Source organism: Rissa tridactyla, chromosome 15, assembly GCF_028500815.1.
Source record: "Rissa tridactyla isolate bRisTri1 chromosome 15, bRisTri1.patW.cur.20221130, whole genome shotgun sequence".
NCBI classification, from domain to species: domain Eukaryota; kingdom Metazoa; phylum Chordata; class Aves; order Charadriiformes; family Laridae; genus Rissa; species Rissa tridactyla.
Window position 1 is genome coordinate 1208072 of NC_071480.1, and position 27268 is coordinate 1235339.

At 48.0% G+C, this 27268-nt stretch overlaps 3 protein-coding genes across 7 annotated transcripts; 1 reads left to right on the forward strand and 2 right to left on the reverse strand.

Moving 5' to 3' along the window:
- Positions 1–4165: 4165 nt before the first annotated feature.
- Positions 4166–12643, reverse strand: LOC128917756 (protein SCO1 homolog, mitochondrial). 3 transcript variants are annotated; one of them, XM_054221178.1, is made up of 6 exons: positions 12485–12643; positions 12258–12348; positions 11220–11417; positions 10199–10291; positions 9975–10090; positions 4166–5135 (listed from the first exon to the last, which is right to left on the reverse strand). In XM_054221178.1, exons 1-6 carry the CDS (start codon positions 12626–12628, stop codon positions 5007–5009), a joined length of 771 nt encoding a protein of 256 aa, XP_054077153.1. In that variant the 5' UTR covers positions 12629–12643; the 3' UTR covers positions 4166–5006. The 3 variants fall into 3 exon arrangements, with proteins under 3 accessions (XP_054077153.1, XP_054077152.1, XP_054077154.1); XM_054221177.1 differs by having other exon boundaries at positions 12258–12351; XM_054221179.1 differs by lacking the exon at positions 12258–12348 and having other exon boundaries at positions 12485–12608.
- A 44-nt stretch (positions 12644–12687) lies between these two features.
- Positions 12688–15425, forward strand: ADPRM (ADP-ribose/CDP-alcohol diphosphatase, manganese dependent). 2 transcript variants are annotated; one of them, XM_054221176.1, is made up of 3 exons: positions 12688–13246; positions 13827–13943; positions 14178–15425. In XM_054221176.1, exons 1-3 carry the CDS (start codon positions 12688–12690, stop codon positions 14462–14464), a joined length of 963 nt encoding a protein of 320 aa, XP_054077151.1. In that variant the 3' UTR covers positions 14465–15425. The 2 variants fall into 2 exon arrangements, with proteins under 2 accessions (XP_054077151.1, XP_054077150.1); XM_054221175.1 differs by lacking the exon at positions 13827–13943.
- A 149-nt stretch (positions 15426–15574) lies between these two features.
- Positions 15575–22627, reverse strand: TMEM220 (transmembrane protein 220). Of its 2 annotated transcripts, XM_054221180.1 has the most exons (6): positions 22515–22627; positions 22377–22406; positions 20894–20954; positions 18824–18947; positions 17963–18022; positions 15575–16672 (listed from the first exon to the last, which is right to left on the reverse strand). In XM_054221180.1, exons 1-6 carry the CDS (start codon positions 22584–22586, stop codon positions 16540–16542), a joined length of 480 nt encoding a protein of 159 aa, XP_054077155.1. In that variant the 5' UTR covers positions 22587–22627; the 3' UTR covers positions 15575–16539. The 2 variants fall into 2 exon arrangements, with proteins under 2 accessions (XP_054077155.1, XP_054077156.1); XM_054221181.1 differs by lacking the exon at positions 22377–22406 and having other exon boundaries at positions 22515–22618.
- Between the last annotated feature and the right edge of the window lie 4641 nt (positions 22628–27268).

A 27268-nucleotide genomic window follows, 5' to 3' on the forward strand; every position in this document is an offset into this window, starting at 1 on the left:
TCATCAAACTGGCCTCTGCCAGGCTTGTATCTACTGTCCCTCTGTCCGCCGGGTCTCCCTGGGTCCTCGTTTGCCCAAGGTAACAGCAGTTCACCTTCACAGCACCAGTATCCAACAAATTTGGTTCCCAAGCGAAACCTGTAGTCTGGTAATGTTTCCATAGGGGAGAGCCACTTCGGGAGCCAGGCCGCCCCCACCGCAGCCCAGCTCCCAGCACAGCCACCGCAGGGAGTCCCCTCGTACACTCCCCCCGGCCAGACCTGAGCTCCCTCTTTGTGGGCCTGGCATGATGAGCACAGGGGGAATTTGCTTTATTTCTAATACCGAAGAAACACTGGACATTTGCTGACAAAGGGTCTCCAAGCCCCCTCAGCATATTCCCTTTCCGCCACTCCATATCCACCCCTGGAACAGCTCTGCCTCCTCCTGGTGAGCATTCAGCACAGCCCTTGGTCCTCCTAAACACCCAGGGAACAGAGCTGCGTTCTCTGCTGTCACCAAGGTTGGGCAGTGAAAGCATAACACCTGCCTAAACAACAGATTTTTATTTAAATACATAAATAAATAAACCCCCCCCAAAAAAAAACCAAACCACAGCAACAACAAAAAAAACCCACACCCCATTTCCAAAGAAAGTTTACCTCCTGGGAAAAGCCAATGGAAAAGAGATGGGCAGGGTCAATGTGAGAGGCAGAAAGCAGCAGCACATCAGCTGCTCCCACTGCCAGGAGGGCAGGCACGTGCTCGAGGGCTGTGACACGACCCACGGGCCGGTCCCTCCATCCGAAATCTGTCTGTGCCCTTCCCACAGGCCGCCCCAGCCTGCCACAAGCTTCCCGTGTCAGCTGGCTCTGCCTTTCAGGGCACATAAAAACAAGTTAAAGGACATGACATTTATGCCAAAACATCTGGGAGAAGACAGAAATCTTACATTTGTCTCTGTAGGGGGAAGTCAGCTGCAAATTCGCTTCAGGAAAATAAATGCAGATAGAGTGATCACTGACACCTGCAGCCCACAGACTTTGTACCAAGTTTGCAAAACCTTGGGACAGAGGCTTTGAGCCTTGCCTCATCCAAGTTTCTACTGGCTTGTACTTTGTTTTAACTTGGCCTAGCTGTGATACCAATTTTTTTTCTTCTGAGGAGGTGGTTCTGGCTGATTCATTTTATTTTTATTTATTGCTGCTTCATACAACCCTAGTTTTATACAGATTCTACTCTGTGTAGAATAAGGTATTTGTCACTAACATACTGATGCGATATGAAGAAATACAAGCCTGATGGGGCAGCAGAGACCTCGAGAAGTGCAAAGGATGCTGTGTAGAGAAGTGCAGCCACGGGATGATAGATGGGTCAGAGACTTAGCCCTGGAGACTCCACAGCCATAAACAACTCGAGAGTTGCCAAATAAAGAAATACAGACCTGCAGGAGTTACCCATGAAAACCAGTTTTATCCAGAGACAAGTGTCCAATGTATGCAAAAATGCATGAGAGATGTAATATGGAGTCACATAATGGAAAAAAGGGAGCATCCTGTGGTATGACTGACCTCACTACAGTTGCACAGATAAGAGAGGTGAACAGTAGCTGTTTAATAGCAACCTGCCATTATCCAGCAGGAACAGGAGTCAATTTTTCTCTTTCCTGCTGCCAGTAACAAGTGACCAGAATGTGCTGAAGATCACTGCACCACCAGCCTAGCCCCTCTCATGACATTTTTCACAAGCATTTCCTTTACATCAGTTAAACCCGCTCCCTTAAACCCGCCTCCTGCTGCAGAGCACGCACATGCCCCTTCTGTGCTTCCATTTAGGGGAAGACTCAGGGAAACTGCCACACTTTTCACACATGGCCCCCTGTGAAAAACAGAGGGGCAATAAGAGTCCCCAAACACAAAGAGAGGTCTCAGTCCCAGGAGGCTGTGTGCTGGCATGGCAGGGAGAAACCCCTTGTGGCACGATACGCCATGCTGGCATTTCAGTGACTGCTGCTGGCAGAGACCCCCGACACCACCAGAAGAGACGGGTCCCCAGGCCAAGCCCTGTTGCTGGCAGAGGCTACCACATACAGCAAATTCAAACCACTCCTCTACTTAGTGGCCAGTTAAGTAAAATGGGTTTTCAATAAACACACCCTCTCTCACCCTTCGCCCCACGATCAACCTGCTGCATTTTTAGCTTTGAAATATTGTCTCTTTCCCATTCCTTCTGGAGACAGATATGGCTGAAAAACATGTATTATGAATCTTTTCAGTCCCTAAAAATTCAAATTACAGTATTAAAATTTGTCTTTTCTCCACAGGATATTTTAAGCACTTGGCTGTAATCAAGAGAAGCACAAACAGACTTTAAAGAGGCAAACAAAACAGCCTCCCAGATCAGCTGCTCTATATCTTAGTCACATTCCCACCAGGTCTTCTATGTCAGTATTTTCAAGAAACACAGAAGAGAGAGGAATGGACTCTAATACAGAGTCTTGCAGCAGCAAGACAGGCAGGACAAATTCCCCTCCCACCCCCAAGGAAAATATTCAGATTGTTTCTGACTTGATCAAAAAGGAAAAAATTATTTCCCCAATGAAAATGAGGTAAATAAGAACTTGGGGACATACAGCATGTAAGAGGGCATTAAAAAAAGCTGCACACGTCTGCACTGTCTCCGCCAGCAGTACTCATTGATAGTTTGTGTTCGTTACCAATTAATACGCACAGCTTGTCCACTATAGACTGACCCTACTGAATGGCCAGAGTGTTGGGCCACTGATACTCCTAAGGAGGTGGTATTTCAATGTTGCTTTTATCACAAGAGCAGATAAATATCATTTACCCCACCTTCTATATCCTAGTGCACTGCGTTGCACAAGTCATCCTCAAAACAACTGCAACAGAAGTTCAAAAAGGAGGTGATTTTCCCTGGTAAAGGTCACGATGAAAAAAGGAGAGACACACACGCTCCCTGGAGCAGGGAGGCTCAGAGCACTGAGTGAGCACAGCCTCAACACGACAAATTTCACAGAAACACAGAAGTGTTTGTTGGAAGGGAGCTCCAGAGCTCTCTGGTCCAGCTTCCCACAGGATCAGGTCAAGCCATGGCCTGTCTTGTTCCAAAATGAACTGGTGCACAGCCACCTGGACAAAGAAATGCAGAACTAGTAGGTGCCAAAAGTCAGCTCTGAAGGAAAGTTTTGAAAATAAATTACCTCCAGGATAGCGGGGGAAAAATAAAAGGTGAGGAAAGGCTCGTTAGTCACCTGCAACCACTCCATGAAAATAAAATCATCATTGCCAGGGTGCCACCTACCACCGACACTAATATTATTGATAACACCTTGGATCTGACATAGCCTCTAATTGACAGAAGACTTGAAGTGTGAAATTTCCTTTGGTAGCCATTCTTATTGCCTATTGCAATCAAGCCAGACACCACAAGGAGGAAAAAAAAACCTAGCTTCCTTTTCAGACCTTGAGTTTAATTCTAAGACACTTAGACACTTTTTAAAACTCCCACTGTAAACTGATAAAGAAAAACTCTTGCTGATCCTTCAGCAAAACAGAAAAACAGAAACAGAAAAAAAAAACTTCTTTAAACTATCTACTATTTGAGGGGGAAATTCTATCTTGGAATTTCAGGAATCTTCCTGTCTTGACAGAGCTTTATCAGAAGAGTGCAGTTTTAGACATATTCTATCAGAGTAACCTTCCCTATACTCTCAGGAGGTCGCCATAGTATAGGGCCGGTGATGTGGACCTACACTACTTCATCATGCTTTATAACTGCTCTGGGACAGGTTAAGTTTATTGTTTTTCAGGATTTTGAAAAGATGGAAGTTTACCATAGACACTGCACCTTCCCTCGGACAGGAATGCTCTCTTCCAACCCCCACACTCAGAAGAACGCCAGCGCTACCAGCAGGAACACTTGTGTTCAGCTTGAAACACTCTGGGACTTGCACCAAGAACTTTTCTGTTTTGTCTCCTGTGGGCCATTCTCTGGGGTTCAGCTACCTTAAAAAAGCATATTCAGCTTACTGTTTGCAGTCCTACAGAGAAACACTATTTTCTAAAAAGAGATAAAACACAGCAAGAACATGAAGCTTGACCAGTATACAAAGTTCCAATGATACTCTAGTCAAACCTAAAAGGAAAAAATAATATATTGCTATATATTGCTTATACAAAGCAATCTTTATTTTCAAATGCTGCATTGATAGAATTTATCTGACTGACATCCCTATGCACAGACACAGACCCCATTCATCCTTCCCACTTCACTGTTCAGCATAGCACAATCGGGCCAACTATGCATAAAACCATTTAGACCAGAAGAAAAATCTATTTGCAACCCATTAATCATTTGCTTATAAGTTAACAGAATTCACTTGGAAAAAATCACCAAGAAAAAACATTCATTTCTGCATTCAAATGAAGAAGAGATCAGGCACACCACAGGGCTGGTCCCACGCGTGGAAGCTGCTGATGCTTTCAGTGCTCTTCACCTCCTTAACCTTGATAAAGAAGTACTCTTAAGGCTCTGCTGCTCATGTTGTAACTGCCTCTCCCAGAAGGCAAAACAGTGCAGAAAGAAAAGGGCAGGGGTCCTCCAAGAATGCCATGGCCCACATGGCTTTTCATCAAGTAATCAACCTTCTGCAGTAACCATCCTTCACTGATGTCTTGCCAACATATACCAATTAATTTTACCAGTAATACATGCGCTTCTCCCAAATGAAAAGTGTTTTCCATTTTTTTGCTCCCAACAACGTTTCAGAGAAGTCCCAAATTTCATTCTGTAGCCTAGATCTTGCCACAAATAATATCCACGGGGAAGGCTTTATAGAGGTTTTTGATAATGGTATTTTGCAGAAGTATGGTTGGCCTTTCTTGTTTGGAAGAAAGGAGGCATGTGGCGACAGGAAGTTATGCTTGTAGCTTCTGCTTTAACTCCAATGCCCAATTACAGCCAAACCTACAGGTGACGTTCACATCAATCTTTGAAGAACTTTTGTTTTAGGATCTGTATTTTCTCATGTGTGCAGCAATAGAAGCAGAAATCTCAGTGCTCCTCTTATTCTGGCCATAATAGTCCACAAAGTCACCATCTGGCCCAAGGAGGTACATTATTATCGTGTGATCCACCTGCAAGAGAGCACATCATGGCTTGGTGAAAAAGATCATAGAATCACAGAATACCGGGTTGGAAGGGACCTCAAGGACCATCTCGTCCAACCTTTCTTGGCAAAAGTGCAGCATAGACAAGATGGCCCAGTACCCTGTCTAGCTGAATCTTTGAAGTGTCCAATATTGAGGACACTTCCCTGGGGAGATCATTCCCATAGCTGACTGTTCTCATTATGAAAAATTTTCTTCTTCTGCCCAATTGGAACCTCCCCAGGAGTAACCTGTACCCATTACCCCTCATCTTTTCCATGTGACTGCTTGTAAAAAGGGAGTCTCCGTCTTCCTTGCAGCCACCCTTTAAATACTGCAACATCCCGCACATCTCTCAAAGTCAGCAGTAACAGCATCCCATTCAGGCTTTGGTTCAGCTGTCTGACAAGACTTCTCACCAAGAAGCTAAAGCAAGATAAGGAAAACCTCATCACCACCTTGGCGACCTCTTCTTGTTTTACCCAAGAAAAGAAACAGAGAAAACCAGTTGCATACTCAGAACGTGTGAAGAATGCATAAGACAACAAGTCTTCCGTAATCTGCTGGCACCCTTGCTGCAGCACAGACAAGGCTGGGGGCAAACCTGCGGGCTAATGGTCTTTTCTCCTCACTTTTCCCAGTTTCCTTCTACTTCTCATGATGCTTCATGACCCCTACAAGGTATTCAAGCTCCTGCTGCTAATGTGATGTAGATCCAATATAAACAGAGGTATTTCATTAAACCAAGTTCACTGTCAGTGCAAACAATGGGACCAAGGGCACCACTGGGATACAGGAGCTGGCAGAGAGAAATATATGTGCTGGGAGGGGGCTCCCTCTACTGTCCGAATTGAAATAACCTTAAAAAAATGTTCAAAGTAACAATTTCTTGCACGTTCAAGATATTCCAATTTGATTTATATAAAAATTAACTTCTCTGTAAATTTATTTAAAATGCCACTGCAAGTACTGTCTGCATCTAACTGTGACAACATGAGCAAAGACACAAAATACTGAAAATGGAGGCCATGAAGCTGCAACTACTCAAGTGACTACATCATCTCACTGCCACCGAAGAAAAAGAACTGAAAGGGACTTACGCAGTGAGACTTACAACTGTGTTTGAAATTAAGAAATCACACAAACATTTCCAGTACCACAAGGTAAAAGGATGCATTAAACTTAACGGGACTTTGGTCACTGAAAGCGTGTTTCTCAAAATTTTATTTACAAATGTTTAATTCAAATATTTTAATCTAGTTTCAAATGTTCAATTTAGAAATCAAACAATTTAGATCCTTCAACTGGAAACTAGCCAAAAAAAAAAAAAAATAAAAATCAGATAGCCTGCTCAGAATCTTAACTCCCCAGCCTATGGAAGATTAAATACAGTCAGAATGGAAAAAATACCACTGCTCTTCAAGCTGTGCCTGAAGCCTGCACTGTTCCCACTGTATGCACATAAGATCATCATTCAAGTTTCAATGAACCTTCCAAGCCACGGAATAAAACAAGTAAATTGTATGTTCTGGTATTGAGAATTATAAAATTGGGATTATTAAAGAAGTGCTGGTAATATTCAAGTAATACTTTAAAATTTCAAACAGAAGTTTAGAAATTATAATTTCCAAATGCTCATCTCAATGCTCTTTTCAAGTCGAAACAAGCAGCAAAGTTTAATTGCCTGTAGTGCCCCTCTTCCTCTTCCCCACCTCCCAGCAGCGTGCGGAGAAAACAGAACCCGCTCCTGCACAAACATCAGCCTTAATCACCAACTGGCACAACAGGCCCATGCAAGACATAATGAGTGAAAAAAAAAAACCTTACTGGAAGAAATGTCAGAGTAGTAATTACATGAATAAGTCTCAGGTAAGCACAAAACCAGCCTCGAGCTCTCCCTCCGAGGCCTGTTGTTACAGAAACCTGTGTCCTCTGGCCTTCCTGCCCTGAACACACAGAGCTCACTGACTCCCAAAACCAAGAGCCTATAACAAACCCTGAAGGGATGTGGGTATACTCCTCCTCGGCACCACGTCTGGGGCCTCCAGGCTGCCTCAACTTCAGTTCACTCATTTAGTGTCAGATTCTACCGATTTTTTCCCCTCTCCTGAGCAGGGATCCTTTGCCAATCCTGTTCCTATAACTTATTCTTGCATTTCCACCAGCCCCCTTTTATAAATCTGATTTTAAGCACTACCTTTAGATTGATTTCACATTGATGCTAGATTGATTTAAATTGGTGTTGAACTTCTCTAGCAAGCTTCTCTCCTCCATGCAAATACAGTATCTTAGACACCGATGGCTGCAGCTATTGAGTTGCCACTTTAAATGAAGACAAATTCTTGATCTCCCACTTCACACTTTAGTAACGTAGAGCAGTGCACATCACCACTACAATTCCACCTTCTCTTTACTGAGATCATGTGCTGCTCTTGCCGTTTCTTTCTATGCACCACTTCTTTGTTCCACCAATCTTTCTGTCCATGTGGATAATTTATTTGCTGCAGTCAGGTGGTTTTAAAAAATAGATTGAGAATAGACAATACTGGATTAGACCAAAACCAATCTGCCTCAGCATCCTACCTCAAATAGTGGCCAACAGTGGTTACTTTAAAGAAAAATATAAAACCAGCACCAAAAATGTGTTCTCTTCCTCTATTATCTCCCAGTTTCCAAAAAATTTTGTCCCACAGACTTCCTGAGCTAGGCAAGACTTCTGTGCATTTCATAATCATCAAGAGACTGCTTTTTCCAAAGACTAACAACAATTCTTCCTGTGGACTCCCATAAACTTCTACCATTTGCATCTGTAGCGAGGGATTCCACTTCTCACACGCCCATTTCATAGAATCATAGAATCGCTGAGGTTGGAAGGGACCTTTAAGATCATCAAGTCCAACCATTAACCTACCCCAACAAAAACCACTTCTAAACCATGTCCCTAAGTACCACATCTACCCTTTTTTTAAACACCTCCAGGGATGGTGAATCCACCACCTCCCTGGGCAGCCTGTTCCAATGTTTAATAACCCTTTCAGTGAAAACCTGTTTCCTAATATCCAATCTAAACCTCCCCTGACATAACTTGAACCCATTTCCTCTTGTCCTATCACTTGTCACCAGGGAGAAGAGGTCAGCCCCCATCTCTCTACACCCTCCTTTCAGGTAGCTGTAGAGGGTGATGAGGTCTCCCCTCAGCCTCCTCTCCTCCAGGCTAAACAACCCCAGCTCCCTCAGTCGTTCCTCATAAGGTTTGTCCTCCAGACCCCTCACCAGCTTTGTAGCCCCTCTCTGGACACGCTCCAACACCTCAATGTCCTTCTTGTCGTGAGGGGCCCAAAACTGAACGCAGTACTCAGTTGGGGCCTCACCAGTGCCCAGTACAGGGGGATGATCACTTCCCTAGTCCGGCTCACCACACTATTCCTGACACAGGCCAGGATGCTGTTGGCCTTCTTGACCACCTGGGCACACTGCTGGCTCATATTCAGCCGGCTGTCCACCAACATCCCCAGGTCCTTTTCTGCCGGGCAGCTTTCGAGCCACTCCGCCCCAATCCTGTAGCGCTGCATGGGGTTGTTGTGACCCAAGTGCAGGACCCGGCACTTGGCCTTGTTGAACCTCATACCACTGACCTCAGCCCATCGGTCCAGCCTGTCCAGATCCCTCTGCAGAGCCAACCTACCCTCAAGCAGATCAACACGCCCGCCTAGCTTAGTGTCATCTGCAAACTTACTGAGGGTGCATTCGATCCCCTCATCCAGATCATTGATAAAGATATTAAAGATTAAAGATATTAAAGAGCCCCAGCACCGAGCCCTGGGGGACACCACTTGTGACCAGACACCAACTGGATTTAACTCCATTTACCACCACTCTCTGGGCACGGCCATCCAGCCAGTTTTTTACCCAGCGAAGAGTAAACCTGTCCAGGCCATGAGCAGCCAGTTTCTCCAGAAGAATGCTGTGGGAAATGGTGTCAAAAGCTTTGCAAAAATCCAGGTAGATAACATCCACAGCCAACAAGAACCACCACCTTTCTTTTGAATTTTAGTTTCCTTTAATGCCTTTACTTCTTGTAATGAAGAGAAAAAAGTGAAGACCATATAACGTGTATCCTCATTTGTACCTCCTCCAGTTTGCTCAGGATGGGGCAAGTCAGGAAGGCCTTGGCAGCAGCTGAGTCCTATAACCGGTCCTATTCACTTCCAGGCAGTAAGTTTAGCCTCACTTAAACCTCGTTTTCCCCCTTCACACTATTACTCTACATATTTTATTCCCACTTAATTTAGTATTAACATGTTCTCTCTTCCAGGTCATTTGGCACAGGAGGAAGATCCCCACAGTATCTGCATAGAGACTTTGCATCATCCAAGTCTCTTGCCAGGAAAACCTCACTCCTCAGTGTCAGTTTGGCAGGCAATGACTTGTTACTCACTTTACCCTCTCATTTATCCCTCTTCCTATTGCCTTAATTTCACAGTTCCATTTTGACTTTGGAGCACACAGGAAAACAGCCAAACAAAAAAACATTACACTACAGAAAAAAGTTCAAATTAGTGCCAGGCTTGCTAGTTCATATGGTGTTCTGTATGCAGGCCTGGGATTGTACATTTTTTAGAACGTGTTTCAATGAGGTTCTGAGCTTGTAAGAGGGCACCTTGATTCTGAGTGAGATCTCTAAAATACAGCTTAATACATTGGTGCAACAGGGCTCCACCATGTAGATCTTCAGCACGGTTTGCAACAGCTGCCTTCTGACTATAAAATCTATATTCTGCTCTTATCCAAAGCTTTTCATTAGGCAAAGGCCCTGCATTCACTTACTATGTAATCACTGTCTTCATCTTTGGGACCTTCACTGTAATACACACGGTAAGCTTTGGCCACTTGGTCAATCTGTGCCTTGGTACCAGTCAATCCGATCAGCTTCGGAGAAAATTCTAGACAGAGAGAAGATATTTAGACGTTTTAGTGAAAAGAATCCCACCAAGAGCCTCCTTTTCAGTGCTTTACTTGCTGCAAGACATCGAGGAAGAAATCAGTAATACCTTTAACATATCTGGCAATGGCTTCTTCGTTGTCCCTCTCAGGATCAATGGTGATGAACAGTGGGGTCAGATTAGGCAAAGATGGAATTCTATCTGTGACATAAGCAATTATTATTTTTCTTAGAAAAATAAAAGTCATTTCTCACCTCCCTTCAAACAAGCTCACAGCCAAGCTACCGTAACATCAATCCAAGCCGACTCTAAGTGACAAAAAAAGCCATTTGGTGCAGCTTAATTTATGCAATTTGTGAATGAAGCAAATACCATGAAATCAAACGCTCGGTGCTTTGTGCTGGGTGCAGGTACATTTCCAGCCCTGGAGACCAGGATTTCCAGCTGGAGACCCTGCCCTGCTTAGGATAGGGCTCTGATGCAGAAAATGCCACGGCATGATGTGTGCATCGAAGCACAATGGTCAATAAAAAGAGAGGACGCCTGTGATGGTGGAGCAGGATAGGTGAAGACACAATTCAGGCTCTTTCCCTCATGTTCCAGCCGTAGCCTTTACTATATTTTCTTCACTTTAGTCCCTGCTCCCACCTGCTTGGTTACTATCACCCCTGCTCCATAACCCTTCAGGGCCTGCAGGCTGAGAAACCCACCTCTGTCACACATCCTTCCCCCAACCTCCATTCTACAGCACAGTCACTCTCAGAAAGGACTCTCACATAGATTTGTTCTCTCAATGAATAAAATAGAGAGGAAAAACCCTAACACACCCCACAACCACTTCTTGGCAAAAATACAACGCAATGGCCCCGCTCCCTGTAACCTGCCACCGTCACATTCTATTATGAAAAAGTCCCCTGTTGCAGAAAGATCAGTGCTGTCGTGCTCTAAATATCAGATCCCAGTGACAGTCAAATTGACGTATGTATCATTAGCAATTAATTCAACAACCGAATAGTAGCCAACCGCATTTTTTAAAAAAGACCATCACTTATTATGATTTGTGATATTTTACCACAGTAAACCTGGACCTCCCATAAAAAGGGCCATTACGCCAACTGAATTCCCATACCAATTTCATCTACCACTTCAATCATTTTCTCCAGTTCATCAGGACAGATGTCAGGGCAGTGTGTGAAGCCGAAGTAGATCAGCACCCACTGGCCGATGTAGTCCTTGCTGGTCCTGGGCTGTCCCTCATGGTTGACGAGTGAGAAGGGCCCTCCTAGAAGTGGTTTCCCAATGCCTCGGTTTCGTTCCTTCTCCAGCTCTACAAAAAACAAGTTGGGATCGAACACATCCATGCCGCGAGATCCACGCTGCCTCCAGGCGAGCCTCAGGAGCTGTCGCAGAGCCACAGCCCAGGGCATCGAGACGTCCAGATCTACCAATCCCCACTGCGCTGAAGCCTAATGCAGACCAGACTTCCAAAATGCATTCCATTTTCGGTAAAATCAAATACATCACTAAACTCCTTTGAAACATAACAATCTCTTTCATTGTTATCTGATTGTATTTCTATTTAAGAAAAAAGAAAAAAAGAAAGCAAAAGATAAAAACAGGTACCTGGCTTGCTGTGAAACAGAAAAACCAGCACCCTTTGCAAACTGAACATATCCTAAAAGCTGTAATATCACTGATTTTCAGCTTTAAAAACACGGAAATGAAACCCGTGGGCAGTTCCAGCAGGACAGGGAAACACAGGCCTACACTAGAGAGAGGGAAACCAACCTGCATGGAAATCCCCACCGCATACCTGCGCCGCACCGACCGGCGTGCACAGCCAAGCGCAGCTATTCCACAGCAAAAGCAGATTTAAGAATTTCACAACGCTTAACCTTGAAGGCATTTTTAAAAATTTTCTGCAGCACTTATATACACAGAGGCACAAAGTGTCACCGCGAGAAGCATAGTGCGATTCAGTGGAATGCCGAAGGGGGTAAAATACAGTCGAATACAAGAAATCCATCATCTAACCACAAAAAAAAAAATACATCACCGAATACAAAATAAGACACTCCTGCTGCTTCTCCCGCCCGGCCGCAGGCTGGCAGCCCAGGCCGGGTCCCTCTGAGGCGGGAAGGCTCCGGTCCCCCCCGCCTGCACTCACCCTCTTCCTTCTGCCTCTTCACCTTCTTCATGACGGCCAGCAGCCCCCCGCACAGCACGAAGGTGGCCGCCAGCGACCGCCACGACACCAGCTGCTGAGGAGAAGCTGGTTAGTGACTGAAAAGGCGGGGGAGCAGGGGTGACGCAGGCCGTCCCGCCGCCCCGGACTCCTCCACTGAGGAGGGACGCGGCTCCCGCCCGCCCTCCCTCCCTCCCTTCTTGACTCACCCTCCTCTCCGCGCCCGGCCGCGGGCCGCTGCCGGGCGGCGGCAGGCGGGACAGCGGGCGGCTGCCGGGCGCCGGCAGAGCCGCCCGACACGCGCCCGGCAGCCGCCATAGCAGCGCCACCCGCCCACAGCGCAGCGCCGCCATCTTGTGGCCCGCTCTTCCGCGCCCGCCTCTTCCGCCCCCCTCAGCCGGGAGCTGCCGCCATGGAGGGGGCGCCGCCGCCGCTCTTCGCCTTCGGTGTTATCGCGGATATCCAGTACGCGGACGCGGAGGACGGCTACAACTTCGGTGGGTACCAGCGGCGGTATTATCGGCAGAGCCTTCACCTGCTGTGGGACGCTGTGGAAGCGTGGGCGGCAGAGAAGCCGCCGCTCGCCTTCGTACTGCAGCTGGGCGACATCATCGATGGCCTCAACGCCCGCAGCGGAGAGTCCGAGGGTGCCTTGGCACAGGTGCTGGCAGCGCTGGGGCAGCTGCAGGTGCCGGTGCATCACACATGGGGCAACCACGAGTTCTATAACTTCAGCCGGGCCCGCCTGGTGCACACCGGCCTCAACAGCCGGCCCGCCGGGGCCGTGGCTGGCCCACCAGCCGAGGACTGCCAGGCCTATCACTTCAGCCCGACCACGCGGTTCCGCGTCGTTGTGCTCGACGCCTACGACCTGAGCACCGTGGGCAGGGAGCCGGACAGCCCCCGCTACTGGGAGTCCCTACAGCTTCTGCGGGAGAAGAACCCCAACGACAACCTCAACAGCCCCGCAGGTACCCAGCTCGACCCTTTGGCAGGGAGTGCGGGCGGCTGAGCCTCCGCTTCCCAGAGCGATAAGGCGGCTCCCGGGGCTGACATGTGGTTCCCTGGGGGCTGAGGCATATGCCCCGTTTCTGCCCACCTCCTTCACCAGCCTGCTGTCACCTGACCACCGTCAGTGGGTCTCTAGGTGGGCACAGGAGATGCTCCCCCATCCCCATCATGCTGCTCTGGTGCTTTTGGGATGGGCTTATGTTGTGCTCTGTGCCATGTGGTACCAGAACCACAGCTGTTGGTGCAGCTGCTACTGCAGAGTGTCAAGTGATGTCCACACCATCCCATGGTGGTGAGGGGGGACACGCAAGAGTGGAAACCCTGCCCATGCAGTGTAACCAAAACCCCCAGAAACACTAACAAGTCATTTTATCTTGTTTGTCCAGGAAGGCTGGAGTTTTGATTCAAGGGATGCAAAAAAAAAAATAAATAAGGTTGTAAAAGTAAACCACCTATCATAAACAGACTTACATAAGGCAAGCAATTAGGGAAGCCACAAGAGGTGCATGCAACTATGCCTAACCTTTTTCTTCATTGCAGGACTCGAAGAACCTCGGTTTGTAGAGTTTAACGGAGGATTTAGCCAAGCCCAGTTGGACTGGTTCAATGAAGTCCTCAAGTTCTCTGATGAAAACCAAGAAAAAGTTGTAGTTATGGGTAGGTGGATATAAGCAAAAAAAAAAGTTATGTAGCCAGTGTATGTTAGATGAGGAAAACATGTAGCAGCTCTGTAGCTCCACTGTGTATGTGACCTGTGAAGCAGGAGAATAGCAACAGTGTCTCACACTTGGGTGAGCTTTCTCTGTACAGTTAGCTGTCTGAACTTCCCAGCAATGAAGGCAGAGTTAACGCTTCAAGTAACTCTCCTGCATCTTTCCCTCTGAACTGCAGGTCACCTGCCCATTCATCCCGATGCTTCAAACGGAGTTTGCCTAGCCTGGAATTACGAAGATGCCCTTTCAGTCATACACTCCCATCAGTGCGTGGTCTGCTTTCTCGCAGGGCACCTGCACGACGGTGGCTATTGTTTAGACTCTCATGGAGTTCATCATTTGACTTTGGAGGGGGTTATTGAAACTCCACCAGAAAGCAATGCCTTTGGAACCATTTATGTCTATGAAGATAAAATGGTATTAAAGGGAAGGGGCAGAATTTCAGATAGAGTTATGCATTTCTGAAAATGGTAAGCAAATACAAATCGCTCTTCTTCAGGAAGTACTCTGACAAAAGCAGGGGATTCAGCTTATTATGTGCTTGTAGAAAGATATGCGTGGCTGATCCTTATAGCTTTAACTCAAACACTTTTCTCTCGGATACAGAATTTTAGAAATTACGTTTCTGTAAGAAAACAGACCTAGTTTCTTCATGGAGAAGAGAGAAGGCCAGTAACCATGTTTAAAATAAATATACTTGAATGCAGAATGTTGACTTCAAACACCCAATCCTGACCGGATTGTTATTTATTGTGAAAAAATGCAAACTATATTCTTAATATTGTCCAAAAAAAGCCTATTTTTTTATATCAGTCAGAATTAAAGTGTGCAGAGTTGCACCTGCCCAGCTGCCTTTCAGTATTTTTTTGAACACTGTAGTCAATAATGTCTCTCACCTGGCAGAATTCGTCCATCATGTAGCCTAATGCAGTCTTCTTAACACTGCTTTAAAAGACTGTGGGAAAGCAACAGAAGATCAGCGAGGAGGACTGTAAACATGCTCAAGTGACTCGAACCTAGGGTACTGGAAAACACATATATCACACTAATTGTTATTCAGTCTCAGGTGCTTGCAAGAAAAGCACTTGCACTTAGATAACATAAGTCTGTGATGGACTCAGGGACACCTTATCTAGCCGCTTGAGAATCCTAGCCTGTTGTTGAAGAAGACCAAAGCACAGTGGGAAAACTATGCCTGTTTGAACCCTTTAAATACCAGCAAGAACAGGTAGTCTGCGTGCGCTCTTGGAGTCCGTGCACGCTCTTGCTAACAAGGACTCTCTCGCTGCCAAGGACTCTTGCTAACAAGGACTCTCTCTCACTCCGTGGTGCCCGCAGTCCCTGCTTGTGTGCCTCTGCCTGGGTGTTGCTTCAGAGATTCCCCGGTCTGTGAGGTATCAGGATTAAACTTGTTCTTTGCCTTTCATCCGTGGTTTGGTGGTTGTTCCTGCGTCCTGCCTGCATCGGCTCACACAATGACTAAAGTAATTTTCAAAAAAATCTAAGCCCAAGGAAACTGGAGACCATCTATGCTACATCAGAGCACAGCGCAGAGGGGCCCAAACTAAAAAAAAAAAACAAAACATTCAAGACAGTAAGGCTACGGCATCGTGCAATGCTGCAGATGCACCTGCTGGGATCTACGTGCGCACAGCTGTATTAGCCTGCAGCAGTACTGAGCGAAAAAGCCCTGATGTGGGAGGATCTAAAACATGCTGCTGTGCTGCATCTGGACCTGTTCTGGCTCTCACACATAGCCAGCTTGTGTGTCCAGCACATTCACCTGTGCTTTCTTCTCCAGGATTAGCAGCAGTGGAACGTGCTTACTGTTGCTGTGCTGCTATGTGGGTTCTGCTCGCCAGGAACAGAAATTCTGTGAGAAGCAGAGTTGTGATAGTGACCGTGTCTGCTGGTGGCAGCCTTGAGCACGCATCTCACAGAAAATAAAGATATGGAAGCTTTCATTGAATTTTCTTTAGAAAAATAGTATTTATTACTGTGTAAAACCAGTGATTTTCAGTTAAAGATAATAGCAAAAATATTCCTTCAGATATATTCTACCACATGATTTTAGTGTAGGAACAGAAATACAGACTGCTGAATTTCTCAGTTAGTCTCAATGGACTATCCAGGCAGATACCTGCAACTTTGATGGTTGTAAATAGTCATTTATTGAAACAAAGTGTTTGCTTTACTTTTCCCTTATGTAACAGGAACAGTAGATTTCCCAAAGTACAAGGTGGTTGGAGAGTGATCCAGGGATGCCAGGGTATCTATCTTGAATATACCATTAGAACACACATTAGATCCACAGTGCTCTGAAAATGTATGAAGAAGGCAGCTGAACAACAGTTCCCATAGAAAAATTCTCCACTCAGATTTGACAGTGTTCCTCAGTTTTTTTAACAAATCTCAAACGGCATTGCTGGAGGCAGCCAGGCGTTCTTGGGTCATCTCAAACTGATACTAACTTTTCATTAAGAACCAAAAGCAAAGGCAAGTAAGGTCAGAATATTTATTCTACACTTTCTTCCACCCAGTTAAATCACTGTTTTGCAGTGCGTTGGCCAAGATGCTCGCATCTCTTTGTTCAGGTAAATGTACAGCCAGGAAGCAAAGGGGAAGAGGGCGACCACAATGGCAGCAATCAAGCGAACTCCACCCAGTGGCCTCCTACAAAGAAGCAAACGCATCAGAGCTACTTCAAATCAGACTGCTATGAAACATTCACACCTGGCTGCACTTGCAATGACACTCTATATTCACTAAAGACAGCAGAGTGCCTTTGGCCACTTTAATGTAGCTCCTGTGGATGCATCAGCAGAGTCCTTCACTGGAGAGGCACCACATGCCAGCAGAAAAAAAGTTTTTCTACCGCCTCAGGCTACATAAACCAGGTGAAAAAAAGGAAAAGCACCCTGCTTGCCCAGAGCACCCGTGACATGTTTTCCCAGCACAAACGTTCTGTTTGGCAGGTTGGGATTTCTCATGCTCCTAGCTAGCAGGAGCTTGGCAAAACTGCTGTAGCACAGTCCTCTGAAGAGGCTGGAGAGGAAAAGTGTGGAGCCACTGCAGCCAGGCAGCCACCCGGAACCTTCTGCCAGTTCTGCCTGCATCACCGGCCTGCTCCGGTGGGCGCAGCAGACACCAGTACAGAGACCCTCACCAGAAAGTTCTGTAAATTGGGAGCAATGGCAGAAATGGCTTTGCAGTTCATTAGCAGTTGTGGCCAACACTTGCTACCCTGTTCCACAGAAGGGGCACACTGTCCTTATTCAGAGGGAGAATATCTCCTGCGCGTTATGATCATCTTATATCAGATGAGCCGAGGGCTGGAGCCCCTCTGCTGTGAGGACAGTCTGAGAGTTGGGGGGGTTCAGCCTGGAGAAGAGAAGGCTCCAGGGAGACCTTATAGCGGCCTTCCAGTCCCTAAAGGGGCTACAGGAGAGATGGGGAGGGACACTTTATTAGGGAGTGTAGCGATACGTTTTAAACCGAAAGGGGGGATTTAGATGAGATCTGAGGAAGAAATTGTTTGCTGTGAGGGTGGTGAGCCCCTGGCCCAGGTTGCCCAGAGAAGCTGTGGCTGCCCCATCCCTGGAGGGGTTCAAGGCCAGGCTGGACAGGGCTTGGAGCAGCCTGGTCTGGTGGGAGGTGTTGGGTTGGAATGAGATGATCTTTAAGGTCCCTTCCAACCCAAACCATTCTGTGATTCTCTGATTATGGCAGGGAGAGCAGAAAAGAATATTTCATGTAGCTTTACTTTCCCCTCACAGACTTTTATGTGTGCAAGATCCTACAGCCTGTAGCACCAGCTGCTACTGAACAGTCTCAGATACCTAAGCAGACAGTGACATGAAGCAGAAAAACAAGCAGCCAAAATCAACTATGTGTTTTCAAGAAGCTAGTCACTAAACGTGAATATATGAATGGATTGGGAAAAAAAAAGGAAACAAAACTTACTTTGCTGAACTGCGACAAAGACTCATCCATATTGTAATAATCACCAGACCAAACAACTCTCTGAAAAGCCAAAGTAAAAAACAGATCAGAAAATAATACAAGGAGATGTTTACTTCTAAAAAATACAAATTTTGTCTCCACAACAATAGTGTAAGTATTCATTACCTCCTTTTGGAGAAGTTTAACATATTTCACTAGAATTATAATTATAAAGGTATTTACATGGACGAACTTGGCCTCCCACCACAAATCTACAAACAACGTGACCCAGCTATACATCTGCAGAAATTCCTGCTTTCGCTTTTTGTTCTGCTGCTAAACTTACATTCCACAGCACATTTCCCTCATTAGCAGAGAGCAAAGCGGTATTCCAGACAGTAAACAGCTGCAGTAGCTGCCGGTGCTTCCCCTCAAATACTGAGCAAGCACCTGCTTAGGGCAACAACCAAATGTCCAGGTGAGAAATCCTCCCTGGCAATTCAGAGGACTCAGCGGCCCCTGCCAGATAAACATGCGGATGGTATTACCTCAAGAGTTTTTAAACATTAATTCCCATTCCTACAGTTGCTGCAAGAGAACACAAAGCTGTTTCACTGTGATTGTGCCCTGGTCTTTGAAAGCCCGAACTGCCCCCAATCAAATCCAACTGCCACAATCAATCACGACTGTTCACTCACCATTTAGCTCTTTTGTCTGACAAATCGCTGGTTTGGAGCACTATGGTCCCTCCTCCTTGGTTTGATCCCCTTGGACCAACAGCACTCACTGCAACAGCCCAGCTAATAAAGTTTAGCAAGGCGACCACCTGGATATGGCCTGTTGTGCTGAATTCGTGCGGGGAAAATAAAAATCACTGCTTACCTGCCTTCCTCTTCGTGCAAAATGTTTCCTTGAGTGTAGGCAAACAAAGAGCAAGCCAAGGCAATGGTCCCAACAATACAACCAGCAGAATGAAGGTCACAGAGGCTCCTCCAAACGCCATTATCTGAGGAAAAAAAACAGACTGCCAGCAACTGCAATGTAGTATGAAATACAGGCTACGAATCGAAAAGCAACTGAGTTGCTAAAAAAGATGCCTCCAGCAAACACAACATCTTGGGCAGGAAGATGGAATTAATACCAGCATCTTTTAGACCAGTGAAAGCTGCTAAAATGTGCTGTTGAAAATAAAAACTAGCGGGCTTGGGGCTTGCTTTGCTAGGAATGCAACTTCTTGGCAGCAGCACCTCAAGGAAAATAGTTTCCTATTCTCTCCAGCAAACAAAACAGGCTCCAGCATTCAACATGCATGGAAAAAAATAATCACAAAGCACATTACAAATGAAAGTTCTCTTAAGCAGGAGGAACGGCCTTTCCGGAGCTCACAGCCATAACCAGATGCTCAGCGTGACCCCAAGGGACCACCGGGGCCCGGGGAGGGAGCCCCAGGTCCCAGCCAGACATCAGGCTACCACCACACTGTAGGGAGCGTCTTCCCTCGCACTCCCCAACAAGCCTCTGCCTGAGCTTTGCCCGTGATGATGAGCAACGCTGATGACATCTCTGCCTGGGCACCGATGTTTTTAAACAGAGAAATACAGATGATGTGAAAGATCTGAACGAGCCCACAGATGCTTGTGGTTTTCCATGTCCATTCCCAGGGGTTCATGGGGGAGAGGTGAGCAAACGAGACAGGCACAGACACGGGCACTTCTCGCTGATCTCAGCAATGTCAACAGCAAAAACAGTAAAGTTCAAAGTAGTCTTTTCTGAGCACTGACCCCTCCAGGCAAGCATTAAAGATGATGAGCTGCCAAAATTCAGGAGCTCTGTGTGACCCAATGTTGCAATCGATTCCCCATTTGGCTGAACTTGCTGCAGCTCAGCAGAGGCAGAATCTGTGTTTTCCACAGACTTGAATGGCAAGTATCCCTCGGTGCATTTACAGAAATGTCCAGTTCTACAACAGGTGTGCTATTTTAATCTTTATTTTCCACAGATCTTGGCACAAGTAACAAAAACCTACTTGTGAGTTCAACATGCAGATTCTCTTGACCAGCCAAATGCCGTTATGTTGAAGTTACACCTATTACGCAAATAAACCTCCCCTGAAATGTTCAAAACCGCAGGCAACCAACCCTCATGGGTTTTGGCTTTATCAACGCTGACGTTTTATACATTCAAGACAGCCAGAATGCTGAGAGACTGCAATGGTGTGATTTGAGTGACAACAGCATGCACGCCTCAAGATTTTCTTTTTTGGCTAAGTGTGGTTTTAGTTTTTTCAGAGTAAGTATTCATCCAGAAAAGATACAGTCACTTTGTGTATATAAAATGTCATTATTTTAAAATTATTTCATCTGGATGAAAATACAAAAAATGAACAATTTTCTGGAGTCCTGGACCAAATCTGATCTGACAGATTCTCAACGTGTGATGTGGCATTAACCCCCTTGGCATACGCACTTGAAAACTCATCCATTGCACTGAAGCCTCTATAAACACCCCCATCGCTGCCCGCGCTGTTATACCCGACACTGAACAGGACCTTTAGCTCTTTCAAAGGACTGCGCAGAGCTCAACTGCTCTTCATGACGTAGATAAGCAAAAATGCAGGTTTGCAACAAGGAAACAAAGTGAATTAATGTGCTAACGTCGACAGCTGAGCCAGGTTCAAGAGCGTCCTCCCAGGCTTGTGCTCCACTCGGCTCTGAGCGCTGGAATCAGGGTGCAAAGGTAAGACCCTCCCCGCAGCAGGCCTTCACGCAGGGCTCCTTTGTTCACCTGCAGCACGGCCCACCACAAGCACTAACCTAACGACCAGCTTTTTGCCCTCAAAAGGTAGCAAGACATGTTTCCTTGTGGCCTGATCTTAATCTGTGATTCAATGAAAAAAACCTTTCAGAGGCAAAATTTGAGCAGAGACTCTGTTTTGCACACCCAATATCATACCTGTTACTGAGGGCTTAATGCTGACAAGCAGCGTCAGGGCAGATGGCACTAAGTAGGCAACCTGTTAAGGAAACATAAATCTACTCTGTAGCAAAACTTAGCAAGATAAGGAAGCAGAAGCCCCATCCACATCAACGCTCTTCCCCTTCACAGCAGTTTGTCAGACGCGCAGAAAAGCTGCCAGTCCCACTCCCTCTGGCATTGCCTGGCCCCTCTAGCGCCCATCTTATCATAGAATGCTTTAGGTTGGAAGGGACCTTAAAGCTCATCCAGTGCCACCCCCTGCCCTGGGCAGGGACACCTCCCACCAGACCAGGTTGCTCCAAGCCCCGTCCAACCTGGCCTTGAACCCCTCCAGGGATGGGGCAGCCACAGCTTCTCTGGGAAACCTGGGCCAGGGGCTCACCACCCTCACAGCAAAGAATTTCTTCTTCAGATCTCATCTAAATCTCCCCTCTTTCAGTTTGAAGCCATTACCCCTTGTCCTATCACTACATGCCCTTATTTTAAGTCCCTCTCCGCTTGTCCTGTAGCCCCTTCAGATACTAGAAGGCTGCAATAATGTCTCCCCGGAGCCTTCTCTTCTCCAGGCTGGACAACCCCACTCTCTCACAGCAGAGGTGCTCCAGCCCTTTGAGCACCTTCACCATCACCACCCAAAATCCTGGGCCATCAGCTGAGTGCCAGTCCTTGTTCCTCAGCTTCTGGGTTACCTCATCCTCGCTGCCCAACCAGCTGCTGCAGAGCCCCTGAGCTGCACATTGATCCCTCAGGATTGTCCCTACAGGATACCCCCCGGTCCCCCAAACCCTCCACCTGAGCTGGGAGCAGGAGCACCCTCTGCCATCACAGCCCAGGCGCTTTCATCTGGGCTCACCTGTGCAAGGGATGGCCCCCTGCACAAGGGACATGCAGGGGACAGCCCCTGCCCACCCAGCAGCTCCTGCCACATGCAGAGACATTCCCCCTTGCCCCTCAGCTCCAGTCCCTGTGCACAGGGGGCCAGGGCCGCTGGGCCGTTCGTGTGCCCCAGAGAGGGCTGGCAAAGCTGAGGTTTGTCTCTACATCTCCTCTCGGGAGCAAGGAAGCCCTGCTGAGCTGAGTGGGAGCAGAAGGCAGCCAAGCTGGTGACTCAAGGCAAGCAGAGGTGGCCCGGAGAGGGGGGCTGGAGCGCCCTGGGGGGATCGAGAGGAGTTTGGGGTGTTCTGCACAGGGAACCAGCGCTCTGCGGGGGGTAGATGCCACTCTGAGGCGAAACAAGGAAAATCCTGGAAGCACGGTGGGATTCCAGCCGCCGCCGCAGTACAGATGGTTTTCCCGGCGCCTGCTCGGTCTTCAGCCGAAGGCAGGGAGCGGGTTTCCTCCGGCGGCCCCGGCTGCGACCCCCTGCGGACGGGCTCCACGGAGCGGGGCCGGGGCCAGCGGGGACCCCTCGGAGCGGGGAGAAGAGCCGGCCCCGGCGGGAAGGGCGACCCGTACTCACCGTCCACAGCGCGGCGTCGGGGTCATTCACCTGCAGCGGGAGACGCGCTCTGAGCCCGCGGCCGCCCCCGCCCGGGCCGGGCCGCGCCCCGCGGGAGGGCACCGGCGGGCACCGGGAGGGGAGCGGCCCCGCACTCACCTGCACGGCGGCCGCCAGCCCGAAGAAGGCGGCCATCAACAGGTTGCAGATCCGCCACAGCAGCCCCGCCATGGCCGGCGCCGCCGCCGGGGCGGGTCAGGGCCGCGGGGGAGGGAGCTCCCGGGGCCCCGCCCGCCGGGCCCGCGCCCGGCCGCCCCTGCCGGGGAACGGGGTCGGTGCAGCCGGGAGTGCCGCGGCGCGGGGGACGGTCAGCCTGGCTTGGTCGTAGCTACTGACATTTTAGAGAGATTTTTAGAGGTTGAAAAATGACTGTTTTCAAAATCGAGACAAAATGTCTTCATGGAAAGACACTGAGGGGCTGGAGCGTGTCCAGAGAAGGGCAACAGAGCTGGTGAGGGGTCTGGAGCACAAGTCTGGTGAGGAGCAGCTGAGGGAGCTGGGGGTGTTCAGCCTGGAGAAGAGGGGGCTGAGGGGAGACCTTCTCGCTCTCTGCAGCCCCCTGAAAGGAGGGGGTAGCCGGGGGGTGGGTCTGTCTCTTCTCCCAGGAAACGGCCTCAAGTTGCACCAGGGGAGGTTTAGGACGGATATTAGGAAAATTTCTTCACTGAAAGGGTTGTCAAGCGTTGGAACAGGCTGCCCAGGGAAGCAGTTGAGGCACCATCCCTGGGGGTATTTAAAAGACAGGCAGATGTGGCGCTGAGGGACATGGTTTAGTGGTGGATTTGGCAGTGTTAGCTTGTTGGACTCAATGATCTGAAATGTCCCTTCCAACCTAGACAATTCTATGATTCTATGAAATTATGCGTCACTACTTACAATACGTGTATTCCAGGAATTACAGGAAAGCAAGTGTTGTTCTGTCTTTCACCTGTTGTATCACAGGTTGTATCACCTATTGTATTACACAAACCAGTCTGCACATAACAGGTTGTCCATCAGGGAGCTCCTCAGGCAAATAAGTCCAAGTACCTCCTGGACTCCATGAAGAAAAGCGTGACCAGCACATTGCAGGGATTTATTATTCCTTCTTTGACCCAGTGCTGGTGTATCTGCAACTTTCTGTCCTGCCAGGGACCCCACTGAAGGATGTGTACCTGGTGGGGTTAACCAGCATCAGACCCGCTGTGCCTGAACCTGACCCTGACCCTGGCCCTAGCCCATAGGTTGACTTCCCAGCTTGACCTCAGGCTTGCCTTGTCTCCATGAATGTGGCTGGTGATCTGGATTCTCTGTTGGATCTGGTTGCAGTCCCTGGGTCTGCCCTGCTTTCCCTGTGCCAGTGGGATGGGCATTGCCCATGTCTCCTTGGCCATGGTGTCCCTCCCTTAGTGAGCAGCCGGCCCTCGCTGCTCCCTGATGAGCTCCTTCCCCCAGTTCAGTAGGTGTGTGCCGGTGGCCAGGGAGGGTGGGAAGGTGATGTCAGGGCAGCAGGGGAAGGCTGGAGAGCTGAGTCCTGGTGCAGACTGGCTGAGGCTGAGATGGCTGTGGAGCTGCACCGCTAGTCACCACAGCGGCTGACGGGGGCTGGAACATGCCTGAGCGTGGGGAGTTCCTCTGCAGGGGCTGGGAACAGCCGTGGCTGGCAGGGCAGCTGCAGATCAGACCGCGTGTGCTGATACTGCTGGGCAGGCACCAACTACTACTGCTGTTTTGAGGGATACCTCCGAGGTCAGGCAGGACTATGCAAGACCAGGTATTCTTTTATTCAGGATAGGGAAGGCAAAATAAGGAACTACTACAAATCCTGAAGTTTGTACCAAAACTAATTATGAACAGTGAGGTTTCCGCTGAGTTTCTGTCCAGTCTGTCCTCATAGTCAAGAACCAGCCTGTTTGGTTGCAAAGGACATTGCGAGCCCACCTACATCCACCTACATCTGAGAGGTTTGTGTTTGTTATAGTTAACTTTGGCACCAGGTGTCTGAAAGGTTTTTTTCTCTACCGTAGAAGTAACTAAGCTGACTGAGAGCTGGCATGGCTGAAGAGAAGTAACTGTCTCCAGAAAGGCCTCCTGTTACACAGCAAGAGTGAACACCAACTCCAGGGATCCCCAGGGAGCTCGTCACAAGTGTCTCCTGTCTCACAAGGGCCATGAACAGATGTGGCGCTGGGTGTCATGGCTATGCCATGGCTTGGAAATTTGGTGGTGTTGAAGAACCACAGGTGTAGGGGAGGGACAGTGAGTCAAGGATAAGAGGAGACTTCTTTCTTTTCCTTGCCAAGAGATTGGGATTTAAATGGAAATTTATGTAATGACTCAATGGTCTAGAATTAGTCTTGCATTTATGAAGAGATTCAGTCTTTTTGTGTTGTCTGGAGAACCAAAAGCATATTACTCAGAAGAATAGTGCTGCTTCATCTTTCGCTGATCATTTATGACCAAAAGTGATAATTAGTGATGAACTGAAAGTGGGCCCTTTAGGAATGTTTTATCTACCACATCCACCCCTGAGTCTCTGTCAGATCATTTCTCCCACTGATTTCAGTGACAGCGTAATACAGTCCCCTCAGCCCCCAACAGAATTAAATCTTGCTGAACTGTTATGCAGAGGACGTGTGAATGTGTCCACATTTGTGGAGAGGATTAATGCTTGTCTTCTCCTCTTATGTTCAGCCGAGTCTTTCCTTGAGCAGGTTATAAGAGATGAAATTACTGCAGAGAAAGTCACAGAGAAGTAAGAGCCGTCTTTGTAAATGGCTGCTATTGTTAGAGCTCCGCTGAGTAGGCTTTATGGTTCATAATAATCGTGTTATTCTGTACATTAAACAACTGCTGGCAGCTGCAGGCAGAAAAGCAGGCTATGTTCACTATAACTAAATCCCTCATGACATTTAAATTGATTCACATTCCCATCCTGAAGCCCAGGAAAATTAAACCACTCTCTACAGGCGCCCTTAAGAGTACAACTTTCCTGTTCACAAGCACTCTGGGAAGGGACTACAGATGCTTAAAGGAAAGGTGGGGAACAACACATTTTGTTCTCTTATCAAACTCAGCCTGACGCATGGATTAGCAAGAGCAACAGTCCAAACCCAAACGTGCCTGCAATTTCTCAGCGGGTCCCCGTGGAGCCGCACTCCCTCACTGGGGCACCGCGAACTACACCACGCTCCTGGTTGGGGTTTCTTAAGGAGGCAGGACCTCACTGGAGAGCACTCAGCGACATTTGTCTCTGTGCTTTAACCTCTGTCCCCAGATCTTCAGTCCCTTCCCCGCACCTCGAAAGGCGCAGAGCTCTAGTAATGAGCCTGGTAATGTGCTCTCATGACGAATCACTTTTGTGCTTTGTTTCCAGGCCCAGGATAAGCTTTTGAATGCATTTCTAAGGCAGGGGAGGTATCTCAGGGTAGAAAATGGACATGTCAAGGACGAAAAAGTAACAGCGGTGTTAATAAGAGAGAAGAATGTAAGAGAACAGTGTGTTTTTCATTAGAGTCATTTATACAATAGGAAAGTAAAAGCAGAGAAGCTTTTCAGGCACACCAGTTCTTCTTTGTGTGGGAAACAAAACCCTGAATTACCTTCCGTTTTTTCCAACTGATCTTGTGAAAAGTCAGCTGCAATGGACTCTATGGCTCTTTCATTCATCTGGTCACAAGCCACTGAGCAAACCCATACACCCCCCTGGTTTCTGTGCTGCTCTTTGCCGCAGCACCGGTGCTGGGCTGCAGGTCCGCAGGAGAGACCGCGACTTCTGGAGAGCAGCTGGGAGAAACTGGTGGAGACTGGGAGAGAGGCAGAGAAACAGCCGGACAGGCACGTCCAGGGCCCTGCGTGGGGTGGGACAGGACTTCAACCAAGGGGAAGGGGCTGGCAGAAAGCAGCTCCTCCTGGGCACTTGGGAGGGACAGCACGGAGGGTTTGGCAAGTCTGTAAGTGAGCAAAGTTCAGTGGCACAAGAGCAAGAGAGGGCAAAAGGCCGGTTCGTCTCCTGTGAGGGCAGGGTGGGAGGGAAGGGATTGCTTCACCAACCAGGGCATCAGACGCTGTCTCATTCTCTGCTGCTTTAATTCAAAAGCAATCTGGCCATAGTATATATTTAAGAAATAGAAAGGTTTTTCAGTGGTTGGTGTTCTTACTCTAAAGAAAAGGTCGAGGCTGTTCACTTTAAAGCTTTACCAACTACCACGAGGACTTCCTATCACCACCCCCGCCATGGACAGAGGAGACTTCTCTGTCTGAAGAGAGTCTCCAGCAATACTGCTTTCTCCCACAAGAGGGAGGCCAAGAACATTTAGTACCCCTGAGTATAATTAGAGCTACTTGAAAATTAGTTCCTCAATATTAGGTAAAACATTTTCCCTCCTTACGCCTCTCTGGGTCTGCTGCTCCGCTCATAGAAGCCCAAGCTTATCGGCAGTTCAGGAACTTCGCCTGTAAAGGCCAGAGGTGATAAAGGCATCTGGAGCACAAGTCTGGTGAGGAGCAGCTGAGGGAGCTGGGGGTGTTCAGCCTGGAGAAGAGGAGGCTGAGGGGAGACCTTCTCGCTCTCTGCAGCTCCCTGAAAGGAGGGGGTAGCCAGGGGGGTCTGTCTGTTCTCCCAGGAAATGGCCTCAAGTTGCTCCAGGGGAGGTTTAGGATGGATATTAGGAAAAAATTCTTCACTGAAAAGCTTGTCAAGCGTTGGAACAGGCTGCCCAGGGAAGTGGTGGAGTCACCATCCCTAGAGGGATTTAAGAGATGTGTAGACATGGCGCTGAGGGACATGGTTTAGTGGTAAGCTGGCAGTGCTGGGTTAATGGTTGGATTTGATCATCTTAAAGGTCTCTTCCAACCATATAATTCTATGATTC